Consider the following 17074-nt stretch of genomic DNA (forward strand, 5'->3'; position numbering starts at 1 on the left):
ATAGAAATAAATATATACACAGAAATGCATAGAAATAAATACATACAGAAATACAAATAAATACATACACAGAAATACATAGAAATAAATACATACACAGAAATACATAGAGAAATACAAAGAAATACATAGACACAGAAATACATAGAGAAATACACAGAAATGCATAGAAATAAATACATACACATACAAAGAAATACATATAAATACATAGAAATAAATATATACACAGAAATGCATAGAAATAAATACATACAGAAATACAAAGAAATAAATACATACATACAGAAATACAAAGAAATGCATACACAGAAATAAATGCATACACAGAAATAAATGCATACACAGAAATACACAATACATATACATAAATACATACACATAGAATAAATACATACACAAATACATAGAAATAAATACACAACTACATAGAAATAAATACACAACTACATAGAAATAAATGCATACACAGAAATAAATACAGAAATGGGGCATTGTTAGGCACGACGCTAAGCGCTATAGCTGTTATGAATTCACTGTAAACCACGGCTTCACAGGGCGCAAGTCCTAATGTGAATAATGATACAAGTCCTAATAAAGTGTAATGATATTAATACACACATTATTCCTCCGCCAAACAATGTAGTTCCTCAGTAACGGTTGTGGTTGCAACAAAGTGGTTGGCGAGCAACACACAAATGTAAACAAAGGGTTATGTTTGTAGACTTGCTTCCTCGCTGCCTTATATCATTACACTTTATTAGGACTTGTATCATTATTCACATTAGGACTTGCGCCCTGTGAAGCCGTGGTTTACAGTGAATTCATAACAGCTATAGCGCTTAGCGTCGTGCCTAACAATGCCCCATTTCTGTATTTATTTCTGTGTATGCATTTATTTCTATGTAGTTGTGTTATTTCTATGTACATATGTATATATGTATGTATATTTCTGTGTATGCATTTCTGTGTATTTCTCTATGTACTTCAAAGGCTGCAAAGTCAACTCCAGGAACAGTTTTGGACAGACTTCAGAGGCAGCGTTACGTGAAGTCGTTGCTAGGTTACCTAACGGTTAAGTTGTACATTTTGTAGAAAAATGATCTTCAACAGTTATGTATAAATGTTTTGATAATACATAAAGACCTCAAATGTCATTGTCATTGAAGATCTGTGCGTCAGAAAAGATGGCTGAGAATGGCATTTTTGCTTAAAAAATAAAAGCGAGTATTATTACAGAACAAGTCATTGTTATTAGTGGCCGTTTCATTATTATTGGTAGTATATTGTAAATATTCTTATTTACTACTTATTTGAATCCTTTTAACATTTTCATAAAATACTATTATTACAAACAATATTATTTACTATGATTTTACACTATCCTACTCGTAAAGTATATCATGGTCAAGATCTCATCTATTATATGAAGTTTAATTTCACCAGAATATCTTTATTTATATAGCCTATATGACGCACACGCACAGGACTGTGGGAAATCGAAGGATACATCTATGCTGCCTTCAGAATTCGATCAGAAGAAGGTACGTCCGGAGACGTTGGATTTGGACGTGCCTTGATGCCTTCCTGCCTTTTACAGCTTTCGGATGCAGCCGCAGACTAATTCAAAACAAGTCTTGAATCAAACAAGCTCTCCAGACTAAAGCCCAATACACTTTATTCACAGCGGTCCCGCTATCTATCCTGCTGAACGCTGCCGCCCTGGAACGTCCTCCCGTACCTAATACCATCAAGTCCCAGATTCTCGCAGGTGCGGACGTTAATCTCTCATCTCTCCTCTCTTTGCTCCCTCCCGCCAAAACCCACAGGCAAATAGATTGCGGAGATTTCCCCATAACGCTTAAAAACCCAGAGATAATTTGCTCGACTTTCCCCCATAGACGGCGTGAGCTTAACAATTATCTGGCGATCATCACAGAACTCGTGCTGTCTTACGGCGGAGCACAATTTAAACGTACCATAAATTCTTCTCAGCCAAATTGCTCAGTGGAACCAGTACCCCTACTGGGGTGCTCTGACTCCGATCTCCACAACAGGGTATTTTTTTTAGATGCTGAAACATATCGTGCACAGTCTGCCGGTCAGTAGCCAGTGTTGGGGAGTAACTAGTTACATGTAACGGAATTACGTAATTTAATTACAAAATAAATGTAATTGTAATTAGTTACAGTTACTGAGAAAAATATGTAATTAAATTACAGTTACTTTTGAAAAATGCCAGTGATTACAAAGGGGATTACATATTAATTTTTTCACACACCCACCCCCGCTTACAGATTTAATTGACTTCTTTTAAATTGCATTGACTGCTCTAAAATGAGACACCAATGTTTCAGGAGTTTAGGACAGAATAGGACACATGCTTATTCGATAACTGTTTTATTTCCTATTTGGGTTTATAAATAAACTTTATTTTTTAAGATTGTTTTTTCCAAGGCATTGTTAGATGCTAGTGTTTTCTGTCATAACTATGCAAACATTTGATTTCAAACCCAGTATCATAGCAATTAAACTATTTCTTGCTATGATGTTATTTATGTTATGATCTTGTTATGCGCAGCTGCGCTCATGGTGACCCGAGTTCGATTCCCATCTCGAGGTGGTTTGCCGATCCCGCTCCACTCTCTCCTCCCAGCTCTTTCTTGTCATCTCTCTACTGTCCTATCACAATAAAAGGCATAAAAAGCCCAAAAATATAAGTAAAAAAAAAAAAAAAAAAGTCTGAATTTGTGGTGGCTGTGCTTTAAATTAAATGATTACACAGCTCAGACTCAGGAGTCAGTGCTATATGCTTGATAGTTTTTCTTGGTGGAAGCTTTGCATTTGGTTAACTAATAAAATATTAAACTTAATTCAATATTATGTGTACCATTTCTTAATTCTGTCATCCTGGTATCATGGACTTGCTCTATTGTTTCATACAAACGCAGCTGCTGCCATTTTTTTTTTTTTTTTTTTGGTTTATGTAATGGATTATAAGATAACTAACAAACTAGTACTACTACTAGTAGTAGTTTTTTTTATTTATGTGGTGAAATGTTGTGTAAGAAAAGTGGTATGACTGCACTGTATCCCTAAAATGTCTAGTTTGAACTTGCCATTTTGCTAGCAACTAATTTCTTCATGGAAGCTTTGTGTTCAAATATTTCAACTCAGATCAATGTTTCGTGTCTAATAATTTTGCCACAAAACATCTAAATAATCTATCGAGCAGCTGTGTAATAAGTGATAATGCACATTCAGCCAGTTGTTATCGCAAAATAAAAATGTATATTATCCCTTACTTATAATCTTAATTCAAGTGATAAAGGATTTTGAAAGTCTGACAGTAATCAGTGTTAAGAGCTACTGTAAGGTTAACACTGCCTGGTTTAAATGTTTCAAAATGATTAACAGTTGAAAACATTAGAAAGTTAGAAAAGTAATCAAAAAGTAACTAAAAGTAATGTTACATTACTTTAATAAAGTAATTGAAAAGTTACACTACTTATTACATTTTAAATCAAGTAACTTGTAATCTGTAACCTATTACATTTCCAAAGTAACCTTCCCAACACTGTCAGTAGCTTACTTGACCATCTCATGCCCTCAAATCAATCCCGCTATAATACCCTGCCCTGAACCGATGCAAGTCAAATCTACCAGCTACGTCCCTCATTCTGCAACCGCAAATCTATGGAGATAAAATAATGCCATAAAGATTTGCATGTGAAGAGTACATGTTGTGCAAGTGTACATAACACTGTAAGCGTAAATTAAATTTGCATGCGCAAGAGAAGCTTTGTAAAAGTGTAAATCGTGTTTCAAGCGTAAGAAAAAAAGATTTGCAGCATTTTGATGTTACTCGTAAGTGTAATTCATGTATTGTGAAACTGCAGCTTCATGCTTTCGCAAAAAAATATGATCTGCATTCTTCCGACTTCCATTTCTCCGCGCTTACACTTTTGGCATGTTCTTTTCGCTAAAATACGGTCAAAAGCACTGCAAGCCTGTGAACAGTGATTTGCACACGAAAACAACAGTTTAAAGATCTGCAAAACAGATTGACTACGTAGGACCAATCTGTATGTGTAAAAAACAAACTGTTGCAAATGTCTAAATGACTTCTTGTGTATGTAGGACACAAAGTTTCCGAAATAATCTGATACGTACAGCTCCGTCTTTCTTTTATCTGCGCTTACACTTTTGGCACAATTCTCTCACTCACTGAGTTTTGCAAGTGTGAGGGGGAGGGTGGGTCCACCACCTTTTTGTAGCCAATCAAATGAGACTCTCGCGAACTCCATTTACTCTTATCTGATTGGTTCAATAAACACATCACACGCCAAAACATTTATCTTCATTTAGTTCTCACTGCCGCTCGCTTCCGGTGGAATGGTACTTTTAATGTACATGGTTACATGGTTTCTTTTAATGGCACAAAACGGGACAAATCAAGCACAAACCAACGGCACCGATTTGGAGAGATTTGGAATGCATGGGGTGGAGAGTGACGCACTGCCCCGTTTTGTATTTATTTATGAGTACGGGAAATAGATACAATGTAAATTTGAACGGCACAAATGGGCACAAATCGAGCACAAACAAATGGCAACATTTTGGAATGATTTAGATTGCATGGGGTGCAGAGTGATGCCACTGTTCATAAAAAAAACTTTTGTTTTCGTTCTATTTAAGCAGCGGTCATAGTTACAGGATTTCTATTAACGGCACAAACCGGCACAAATCGAGCACAAATGAACGGCACCGGTTTGGAGAGATTTGGAAGGCATGGGGTGGAGAGTGACGTCACTGCCTCAAATTGTTTTTGTTATTTCTAAAAAAGGGAAAAATATATTTGACGTTCATTCAACGGCACAAACCGGCACAAATCAAGCACAAACGAATGGCACCTTTTGGAGCGATTTCGACGATATGGGGTGGAGAGTTACGTAACAGTCCCAAACAAATATTTTTCCCCATTATATTTAAGAAGGGCTCGGAGACACCAGGTTTGTTTTAACGGCACAAACGATCACAAACGAACGGCACTGGTTTGGGGAGATTTGTGCAACATGGAAAGTGACGTCACACGGTCAAAAAAATAATGTTTAATATCTTAAACACCAACCCAGCACAAACGATCGTTTTTGCGGCACAAATCAGCACAAACAAATGGCATAGTTTTGGTCATTATTTCTTTTTATGGGGTGCCAACTTCACGGAGGTTTTGCACCGTCTTCAAAGCTACCAATAAAGAAATCTAGAAAGTGCTTATTGACTCCAGTCAATATCTCTTGTCTTTCCTCTGAACTTTCTCACCACCCAGATACTAACTTCACCCACTATCTACTCTCTGGCCTCAAAGACGGCTTTAACCCCGGCACCACATGCCCGCTCTCGCAAAACATAATTTGTAACAATCTCCAATCCACAATCGCAGAGCCAGCTACCGTGGATAATATAATCAAAAAAGAAGTTGAGTCCGGTTTCATGATCAGGCCGTTTGATATTCCCCCCTTCAAAATTTTTATCGGAGTGGCTACCAGGAAATTTTCGAGAAGAGAGAAAAAAAAAAAAAAAAAAAAAAAAAAGTGTTTGATAATCGATCTGTCAGCACCACGCAATGCCCCTTTTTCTAGCATAAACAGCCTAATACCCCTCGAGGAATATTCTTTGCGCTACCATGACACAGATCAAGCGATCTCCATGGTCAAAAACGTAGGTCACGGCACACGGCTGGCTAAAGTAGACATCACTGCTGCCTTCAAAGTGATGCTTATCCACCCAGATTCATGGCAATTATTCGGGATCTGCTTGCATAGGAAGTTTTATTTTTTCAGTACGCCTAACCTTCGGGTGCAAAAATAGCCCAAAAATTTGATGTTATCTGAAGCAATTTGCCGGATTCTGTCTAACAACTAATTAATTCATCACCTAATCCACCTGCTCGACAACTTCTTTCTTTTCTTTTCATATAATCTCCCGATGCCATCCCAGCCGCAAATATCACAACAGTTAAGAGGGTTTTCGCGGAGCTAGGAATCCCCATCAGGCAGGAGAAATCCCTAGGACAGACTCAATTCATCGAATTCCTGGGCATCAACCTAGATTCAGTCAAATTCCAAGCTTCGCTGCCAAAGGGGAAAAAAAAAAAAAAAAAAAACAAAAAAAAAAAAAAAGAATAATCTTAGTGGCTTCTTCCCTGGCAGAGAGCCAAAATAGCTCCAAACCCAATCTCCTATCCTTGTTTGGTCACTTTAATTTTGCAATGCGCATAATCCCCCACGCCCTAGACGATCAAATTATCAGAAATCAGGCATGCCGTGAACTCAGTTTATGGACTACCTTCCTTAAACAATGGAATAGTTTAACCTTCTTCTACAATGATCTGGTCTCTCTCCCCGACAACATTCACGCTGGTTCGCATTCCCATGGCTCCCCCAAATGCTCGGCTCCCCCAGTCCTTAGCTCTATTTGAACTCTACCCCCTAGTCGTCACCGCCTTTTTGTGGGGAAAAAGTTGAACGTCAAGCAGCATTTTAGTTTACTGCGACAACGAAACAACCATTCACTGCAAAAAACAAAGGGCATTCTCATTTCCCTGCTCTCATGCTCCTACTATGACGTCTAATCTGGATTTCAGCATGCAATCAATATATTATAACTGCTAGACACGTTCCTGGATCCAAAAGCCAAATTGCACTCTCTCTCTTGTTTTATGTTTCAGAAATTCAGGCCTCTCACAGCATCAGATACAGGCCTTTGGTCGATGGGGTCCACCTCCGGAGCCATCGCCAAGCCCAGTACCTCGCTATTCGCAACTCATATTCTCAAAACTCATCCTCTTAAACCCCTCCTGGTTGCGTCACTTGATTCTGTCCTCCAAGCAGTCTCACCCAGGACCATCAGCTCATATCTGACATCTTGGAGACGTTTCAAAGCATTTCACCTCTCCCATAACCTGCCATTTTCCGATTTTTCCCTCCTCGCAATTACTTCATTTATTTCCTACCTCAGCTCAGTTAAGAACCTCCAAGCCGGGTCTATTAAAGGCTACCTAAGCGGTGTTCAATTTTTTCACAAATTAATCTTCGGTTTCCCCTCCCCCGAGATAAATACAGTCATGTGAAAAAGTTTGGACACCCTATTGAATTCCATGGTTTTCCGTACCAGGACATCATTAAAAAAAAACTGGTCATTAGCTGGTCTTAAAATTGTGAAAATAAAACCTCAGATGAACAAAAACACATGGGAAATTGCACTGTGTCATTATTTACTGAACAAAAATAAAGCCAAAATGGAAAAGCCATGTGTGACAAAGTTAGGACACCCTTACTGTTAACATTGGAATTAACAGGGTAAATCAAGGTCAAGCACTGCTAATCAAATACCTTTGATTAACTGATCATCAGCAAGTCTGAGCGCCTCTATAAAAGCATAAGCTTTGGCAGTTTGCTGGTCTGGAGCCTTCAGGTGTGTGTTAACACAATGCCAAGGAGGTAAGACATCAGCAATCATCTTAGAGAAGCAATTGCTGCTGCCATCAATCTGAGAAGAGTAATACGGCCATTTCCAAACAATCTGACGTTTATTCACAAGTGGGAGACATTTAAAACAGACACCTCTCCTTCCAGAAGTGGAAGTCCCAGAAGATTCACCACAAGATCAGACCGTATAAAGCTCAGAGAAACAGCAGACAACCAAAGAACTACACCTCAGACTCTACAGGCCTCAGTTAACATGTTAAATGATAAAGTTCATGACAATACAATTAGAAAAATATGGGACAAAAATGGCATGTTTGGAAGGCTTGGCAGAAGAAAGCCTCTTCTATCTAAAAAGAAACATTGCAGCACAGTTTAGGTCTGCAAAGTTGCATCTAAACAAAACACAAGTCTTCTAGAATAATGTCCTCTGAACAGATGAGAGCGAAGTGGAAATGTTTGGCCATAATGCACAGTGCCAAGTTTGGTGAAAACCTAAAGAGCATATCAGCACAAACACCTCATACCAAAAGACAAGGATGCTGGAGGAGGGGTGATCATTTTGGGCTTGATTTGTAGCCACAAGTCCTGGGCACCTCACAGTCAATGAGCTGGCCATGAACTCCTCTGTATATCAAAGTATTGTAGAGTCAAATGCGAGGGCATCTGCCTGACATCTAAAGTTGGGCCAAAATTGGGTCATGCAACAGGACAATGATCCCAAGCCCACCAGCAAATCTACAACAGAATGGCTGAAAAGAAAAGAATCAAGGTGTTGCAATAGCCCAGTCCAAGTCCAGAGCTCATCCTGACTCAAATGCTGTGGTGAGAACTGTGCATAAGCAAATGCCCACAAACCTCAATAAACTGGAGCAATGTTGAAAAGAAGAGTGGTCCAAATTCCTCCAGAACGATGTGAGAGACTGATAAAAGTCACACAGAAAATGAATGCTTCAAGTTATTGCTGCTAAAAGTGGATCTACAGGTAACTGACTCATAGGGTGTCCTAACTTTGTCACATGTGGCCTTTCCATCTTGGCTGTATTTTTTTAAATAAATAATGACACTGTGTGATATGTCATGCAATGACGTTTATCTGAGGATTTATTTTCCAAATTTTAAGACCTGCCAAGGACCAGACAATTTTTTATTATGTCCTGATACAGAAAACCATGAAATTCAATAGGGTGTCCTAACTTTTTCACATGACTGTAATTCTCAAACTTCTCTCCTAATTAAAAGAATTCAGCACTCACAACCACCAAGCCCAGACCCAAGAAAACCTATAATGTTGGATACCCTAACAAAGTGCATCCAAAATCTCCGCTTAGGTTACCATTCGACCCATACTGCTCGTAACGTGGACACCATGTTCTTATTAGCTTTTTTCAGTTTCCTGAGATGCTCAGAAATCTCTATAACCTCTAAATTCAATCTCAAAATCCACCCGAACTTCGCAGATCTGTCCATACTCGACAGCGAAACCGTCGCCTACTTTATTAAGCAAAGCAAGACAGATCAAGATAGGAAAGGCAGCTTCATATACATCTTTAATCTTCCATCTCCAATCCAACCATATCAGGCTCTTCGTTCCTACTTACAGCTCAGGAACGCCCAATCTAAATCCCCTCACGACCCCCTTTTCGTTGACGACTCTAACCAACCAGTGACGCACTTCTGGTTCCAGAAGCATCTAAAATGTGTCCTTGCTCAAACAGGCTTCCCAGCAAAAAAAAATTTCCAGCCACTCATTTCGCATCAAGGCGGCAAGTACAGCAGCTCAAAAAGGCCTCTCACAGCATCACAGATACAGGCCTTCGGTCGATGGTCATCAGACGCATTCAAAAGCTACATTCGGTCTAATCATCTCCACATAAAGGAAGCCCATCTAGCCATGATCAGGTAAATAAATAAATAAATAAATAAATAAAACAAATAAATAAATAAATTCCCCTTTAGCCATCGTTTCAAATATCATCGCTCATTCAGCATTGGACGGGGCTAGGGATGGGCGATATCTTATCATTTGCGATATACCGGTAAAATTTTTCCTCACAATAAGAATTAGTCTTTCCACGATAATAACGATAAAGTCTAGTTGTTGACATATTTCTATGTGCGACAGTACGGAGTGACATGCTGAAGGCGGACGTAAAACTAGTATATCGCTAAAAAATTTCAAGTGTTTGAAATAACCTTTTATGATCAAACGTGGCTTCGTCTCACAGAATGAGGCAGAAATCATACTATTTTACAATATTATAAAGACTATGTCGATTTGCATTGCATTATAAATATACTTTATCCTTATAAAAATACCTAAGATTGCTTGAAGAACACAGACAAACCATATATTGTAGCAATCGTATGTTTATTGTCTTCAAGTTTCCTTAGTTAAAATTCCTCTATCTGCGTTTTATTCAGCTACAGCAATAACTGGATTAGAGATTCCTGAAATGTCGTCAGTACTATTACTTCTACTATAAATCATATGTGGAGTTTCAGCGCAAGGGGGCCCTTCGGGTTCCGAATGTGAAAGAGCTTTATTGCCAAGTGTTTCCCACACAAGGAATTCATCTTAATGTTAGGAGCTTCCAGTACAGAAAATACAAATAATTTGATTAACATTCCAGTGAGTTAAACAGCAGCAGAGCCGTAGGCCCTCTTTGGTCGCAGTGAGAGCCCCCCCATCCGAGGCAACAAACCACGCCTTGCATTCAGCTACAAGGGGGATTCTCCCTTCCAGTGCAGCAGAGCCGCAGCTTCCTTCGGACGCAGTGAGAGTCCCTCCATCACTCGCTTTGAATCTCTTTAACTTATCCAATATTGTATGGGGTTCCCCCTCCCAGTGCAGCAGAGCAAGAGGAACTCTCCCTTCCGGTGCAGCAGAGCCGCAGCTCCCTTCGGAAGCAGCAAGAGTCCCTCCAGTAATCGTCTCAAATCTCCTCACTTATCCAGCATCGAACAGGGATCCCCCTCCCAGTGTAGCAGAGCCGTGGCTCCCTCTGGTCACAGTGTGGGCCCTCTGTCCACTATTCGAGTTATGCTGCATGCTCAGTAGCGGACGGGGCTCTCCCTCCCGGCGCAGCAGAGCCGCGGCTCCCTTCAGGTCGCAGTGGGGCCCCCCGCCTGATACATACTTGCAAGGGGGACTCTCCATTCCGGTGCAGCAGAGCCGCAGCTCCCTTAGGTCGCAGTGAGAGTCCCTCCACCTCGTTTAGAATCTTTTTGGCTTATTCAGCATCGGACCGGGCTCCCCCTTCTGGTGCAGCAGAACCACAGTTCCCTTCGGTCGCAGTGTGAGCCCCCCTCTGCCGTCTGAAGTTACACTGCGTACTCCGCGGCGGATAGGGCTCTCCCTCCTGGTGCAGCAGAGCCACAGCTCCCTTCAGAAGCAGCAAGAGTCCTTCCATCTATCAGGTGTATCGAATATCCTTGCTTATCCAACGTCGGACGGGGTTTCCCATTCCGGTGCAGCAGAGCCACAGCTCCCTTTGGTCACAGTGTGGGCCCTCCGTCTGTCAATTCAGTTACGCTGTGTACTCGGCGGCGGATGGGGCCCTACCTCCCCGTGCAGCAGAGATGCAGGCTCCCTTCAGTCACAGCGGGAGCCCTCGTCCTGATGCGTCAAACCACACCTCATCTCCAGCTGCAAGAGGGACTTGCCCTTTGGAAGCAGTGAGAGCCTCTCAGTTTGATATCTGTCATCATACTCCTGCTTCAGCGATATGTAGGGCTCGCCAGTCCGACACCACAAGCTGCAGCTCCCGTCGAGCACTGCACGGCCTCTCCCAGTTGCTCTGTGAAATGTTGTTTTGATAAAGTTCAGGAGGAGCACGATCAGATCATCCAAACTATATATATATATATATATATATATATATATAATATATATATATATATATATATATATATATATATATATATATATATCAGTGGCGATTTCTTTAAGACTGCAAGGGAAGCTCAGCTTCCCTATAATGTCACAAAATTAATGGTCAAATTATGTACTATTGTATTAACATTTTATTGACTAAAAATGCGTTAGAAAACGTTCATCTCAAAGACGAGTTCGTTCAGAATCAGTTAGATATAGCAGGTCGGCTGACTTGCTATATCTAACTATCTAACTTCTCATACATTCCCGTAGCGTCACAGTGCATTTCCCGTTGAAGCCCAGCGTCCATTGACTTCAATGCAGCTGCTTTGAACGTTTTTTTCAGTGCTTTGAAACTAGACGGTCATTGGATAAACGCTGCGATTATGTCCCGCCCACGGACGCTCAGCGTCTCTGGGGGTGAATGAGGAGCAAATGAGGAGTGGGCTGGCCTGGACTCCGAGCTTCTGCGTGATGATTGGAGGGTCTGTCGAAAGATTGCATCTCCTTTTGACTGACAGCGATTTTGTACTATAAGGAATCGCTGAAGCTATTCGCGCTCAGTCCCATCGCGGATTTCTCAAGTTCAGTCGAAATAAAAACTGCTGCAACCTATTTCTTTATATTTGCTTGGCGAAATTGCTTGATTTTCATCATACATTTCACACAATTATACACCACATTCCTTGTTTCACTTTTACAGAGTTTAATATTTTTTTTTAGATCGTTCATTCATTCATTCATGTTAATATTTAATGTAGTAATCAATATATATATATATATAGATTACTACATTAAATATTAACATGGAGGATGACTATAAATTAATATATATATATATAGTAATCTTGAAAAATTTTAACATAACATAATGAAACCTTATATTTCTATTAAAATACTTTATAAATAAATAAATAAATCTCCATAATAACCTTATTTAAATTGCAAAATATTTATACTATATAGTAGCATCTGACTAAAAAGAAAAAAATACATCATATTTTGCATAATAAAACTAAAGCTTTTTTTTTTTTTTACGATTGTTTGCATTGTGACTTACTTATGACAATAAGGCACATTCTTGTGAATAAATAAATAGACAATTTTATGATGTAGGCCGAAAATGAGCTTCCCCTATTTGACAGACCAGTAGCCGCCACTGATATATATATATATATATATATATATATATATATATATATATATATATATATATATATATATATATATATATATATATATAAAAATAATGCACACAGCCAACTTACCTCTATCATTCAACAGTTTTTCAGCATCCCCCCCTCCACCCTAACTCCCCACTCTTAATCTGTCCTCATCCCATACTTGGGATGGGGGGAATTCTCTGGGTTCGGGCTATATTCTGGGCTCTGAGCCCTCCCCCAGGACAGCATGCCAAAATATGCTTACTGTTTACCTAACCAGACTAGATGTAAGGGTGAACTTGTGAAGTGCGTGTTTTAGAAAACATAACCTTCTGTAGTTCATTTACTAATGGTTTAAGGCCATTTCATGATTTCATTCATCATACAGTAATCAGCAACAACCACCCCTTCCTCTTCTCATCGAAGACATGCGATGTGGTACTAAACATTCTCTCGCTGTTTGCCGACATGTTTGCTGCATTAGTGCGCGCCTCTATTTGATCAAGTCATGTCAATGTTTGCTATAATTTATTCGGTCTTTTTGCTTATTTTTGCTATTTTCGGCCAAAGTATTTCAGATGCTGAACATTCGGTGCATCCCTAGCCAAAACCGTATTTACTGTTTGAATTTCGTTATGAATTTGGCATAATTTTAAAGCTAATACTGTGTTTATTAAAAGGTATCAAAGCTTTTTTAGATTAATGGACGGCAAGTGCACTACAAATAATATGAAGTCCACACATTAACAGAACACAGCATATAGACTAATATCTTCATAAGAAGCCATAGTATCGATTATAAATGAGAATTGTTAACGATATTGCCAATATCCACACAGCTGACAGCTTTACCTGTTGTAGTTTGTTCAAGTTGTGCACAAAATGGAGAACACTTCACACGTCTGGATGTAACTTTTGATACTTTGTGGTAAAAGTGGCTCTCCTACTGATTTTGTCCTATAAGTGTGGCTCTCATGAAAAAAAAAAAAAAAAAAAAAAAAAAAATAGTGAGGCCCACTGCTGTACATTCATCCCACTATGTCTGCTAGGAGACTCGCATAGACAGGCATATTGACATAATTTTTGTGTGAATGTGTCCATTCAAGCACAAGACTTGAAAGAGAACTCAATATTTGCGTGTTGTCTGAGACCTGAATGCAGGTTTGTGTGTTTCGGATGAGAGCACACACATATATTCTCACCGTAAATGCAAGTTCTCATTTGAGTCTTCTGGCTCTTGAATATTTAATCTGGCTTAAATGTGTTTAGTTTAAACACAGATAGCAACGTACGCTGCTATTGCTGCATATATATAGCTGCTATACTCCCGGGTGATGACGACATAAATGACTTGTCATAAAGCATATGGCACTCGCATTGAACAAAGTTTACAAAGAGTGACTGGTTTGTCCACTTTGTTTTTTTTTGGTTCATCATTTATGTGTTGGGAAGCCAGAGTCCATTCACAGAAACGTATATTAGCAAACTCTGTTTTACGTGTTATTGCAGCATATTACAGATGCCTTGTCAGATTTAAGTTGATCTGTGGTGCAAGTGCATGCCAAACTGTGAGTGGAGAATGGTACAGTTCAATTTTCACCAAAAACCATTGCACCTCTTGTTTGTTCGGTAAAAACAAGCTCAGACGGACACCAAAAGATACAAAAGGGTTAACACACTGATCTGACAAAAACAAACCTTGGATTGTTTTCTTGGCAGCAGGTAACTCTGTGTCCTTCGTTGGCTTGGGTGAAATGGTTATATAAAAAAAAAAAAAAAAAAAAAAAAAAATATCACATCTTCAATTGTCTTACATAGGCTAGGCATGGGGGACCTGGCCTGACCCACTGTAGTAATTACTACCGAGGGGAATCCCTCCACTGGCGGGTCAGATGTTCAGGGAACAAAAAGAATTATGAATTAAATGATTAATGCAATGTTGATTACTTCATAAAATTAAAAAAGATGTAGGCTAATAGAAATGTTTTATTCTTAAATAACATGTCAAAACATTCTTAGAGATTTCCTTTCCTTGAGATTTCCAATTTCCTTGGATCTGATGTACTGTCACAAATGTTTGCAGAGATGAGAATGATGAAGATAATGATGATAAAGTTCCAAAGTAATTCAGTATAAAAAAAGCAGAACGAATTAGATGATTGAGGCAACAGGTAAACATAATGATAATCAAACAAGCTGAGAAACTAGGTCAGGGAAGACAGAACAAAAAGACAAAAGAAACATAACCAAAACAGAACTTAGCTGTGACAATATGACGACATTAAAAAAATATCTTGTAATATATGGGAATATTTTCCATATTGACAGAACACCACCATTAAAAAAAAACATGGTAAAACACGTTTGTCATGCACAAAAAGCGTACCAGCATAAATTAAAACCTAGCACTGTTTTATTCTATTATTGTGTGGCTAAATACAATAAAATGAATAAATAATTACATCATTATGCAGCATCAGAGTGGGTGGTAGATTGGTTGGTCAGTTTGAGCCAGACACTGTATAAATGAAATGACAGAACCAGAGGAGACTCACTCATGGCCTTTGAGACAGAGGATCATGAGACTCACTACTGCTTTCCTGCCATCAACTCATCATGTATCAAGGGAAAACGCTCCAGTCATGAATACAACATCATGTATGTGTTTTTTTCACTGCTGTCAGCATGGACTGTGTTTCTGAACCTGCTGGTGATCATCTCCATCTCTCACTTCAAGAAGCTTCACACTCCAACCAACCTGCTCATTCTGTCTCTGGCTGTGGTCGACCTGCTTGTTGGACTTATTGTCATGCCTGTGGAGGCCATTAAATTGATAGAGACATGTTGGTACTTTGGAGACTCTTACTGTGGACTGTTTACTTTTACCCTCAATCTGATTATCTCAGCATCACTCAGTAATTTAGTTTTAATTGCTATTGATCGTTTTGTTGCTGTGTGTTACCCTTTACAGTACCCACAGAAAATAACCACAACTAAAACTTTAATAAGCATCTGTCTTGGCTGGCTTTATTTTTCAGCCTATTGCACTTCCTGTGGAATTAATAATGGATATTTTATCACCTCACACAGACGACATGCATGTTATGGCGAGTGTGCCATTATAGTGAGTTTTGCCTGGAGAGTCACTGACCTCTTTGTGTTTTTTTTTTTACCTTGTATTCTGATCATAATTTTTTATATAAGAATTTTCTATGTTGTGCATCAGCAAGTGAAAGTTATAAACTCTCTGGTGAAGGGTGGTAAATCTGTAATGGAAGGTTCAGTGAGGAGGAAATCTGAGCGCAAAGCTGCTCTGACATTAGGAATCATTGTAACAGTTCATCTACTTTTCTGGATTCCGTACTACATTTGTTCTCTATCAGCAGTCTCTTCAACAACCATAAATCTTTTGTCATGGGTTGTGTATGTTAACTCAGGTCTGAATCCTTTGATCTATGCTTTATTTTACCCCTGGTTTAGAAAGACAGTCAAACACATCTTAACTCTCAAAATATTTCAGCCAGCATCCTCTCTGGTTAATGTTTTTACAGAACACCAATAATAATTAAACTGCTACTAAGCAAACTTCTTTTCACACATACTAAAATTAAGTAACGAAATGTTCAATTGTTTACCAGCCATCAACTCATCATGGATCAAGATAAAAATGCTAGAGTTATGTTTAGATTTTTATGTATGTGTTTGTATCACTGCTGTCAGCATGGCCTGTGTTTCTAAAGTAAGTTTTTTTTTTGTTTTTTTTTTTTTTTTTAAATCACTAATGATTGTTATGTGGCTGTTTGTCACTATTTACTACAGCCAGAAAATAGCCAAAAAACAAAACTTTAAAAAGCATTTTGTCTGCTGAATAATGTGTGCTAATTAGTGTAAAGTATTGTTAGATAAAAATAAAAATAAAACTCTTAAAGAGCATGCATGGGTTTTCATGTGCATTCACTAAACATTTGCCTAAATAGTGGCAGATTCACTTTACAAATAACAGACATGTACTATACTGGGTGCTATACTGTTTCATTGAGGGCCACTGATCTGTTTATGCCTTTCATTATTTCCAGAACTGTGATCGTAACTATATCTGAGGATATTGTGTTTTACATGGGCATGTGAAAGATATAAATACCCTGATGAAGGGTGGTAAATATGTAAATGGAAGGTTCAGTGAGGAGGAAATCTGAGAATAAAGCTGCTCTGACATTAGGAATCACTGTGACAGTTTATCTGCTTTGCTATATCCTGTTTATTGGGTAACACTTTACAATAACAGTACATGAATAATCATGTACTAACACTTAAATTAAATATTACTTTATTACAAAGTAATGATGAGATGGGGCATGTACTAATCAAGAACTACAATACGATTCATATGAATTGATGTGTACTAAGTTAACAGACACTACAGTTACCTCTTCTATCACAACATATTTGATGTGTCAGTTAAATACATCAGTTTAACACATTCTAAGACTGCAGTCAAACTAGATTTTGAGCACTTGAATTTTTCTGTGGATGCTGTTGTGGTCGTA

At 38.7% G+C, this 17074-nt stretch overlaps 1 protein-coding gene across 1 annotated transcript; it reads left to right on the plus strand.

The window, feature by feature from the left end:
- The first annotated feature begins 13501 nt into the window (after window positions 1-13501).
- Window positions 13502-16150, plus strand: LOC127157403 (trace amine-associated receptor 13c-like). Its single transcript, XM_051100645.1, has 2 exons — window positions 13502-13539; window positions 15072-16150. Exons 1-2 carry the CDS (start codon window positions 13502-13504, stop codon window positions 16087-16089), a joined length of 1056 nt encoding a protein of 351 aa, XP_050956602.1. The 3' UTR covers window positions 16090-16150.
- Window positions 16151-17074: the final 924 nt, after the last annotated feature.

Source organism: Labeo rohita, unplaced genomic scaffold (genome assembly GCF_022985175.1).
Source record: "Labeo rohita strain BAU-BD-2019 unplaced genomic scaffold, IGBB_LRoh.1.0 scaffold_1060, whole genome shotgun sequence".
Lineage (NCBI taxonomy): Eukaryota > Metazoa > Chordata > Actinopteri > Cypriniformes > Cyprinidae > Labeo > Labeo rohita.

What these genes read in the sequence shown, in the direction of transcription:
- LOC127157403 (XM_051100645.1), top strand. Translation starts at nt 13,502, where the DNA reads ATGAAAAAAAAAAAAAAAAAAAAAAAAAAAATAGTGAG. An exon ending in AAAAAAAAAAAAATAGTGAG is followed by an intron (nt 13,540 to 15,071) that starts GCCCACTGCTGT and finishes TGACAGAACCAG; the next exon opens with AGGAGACTCACTCATGGCCT.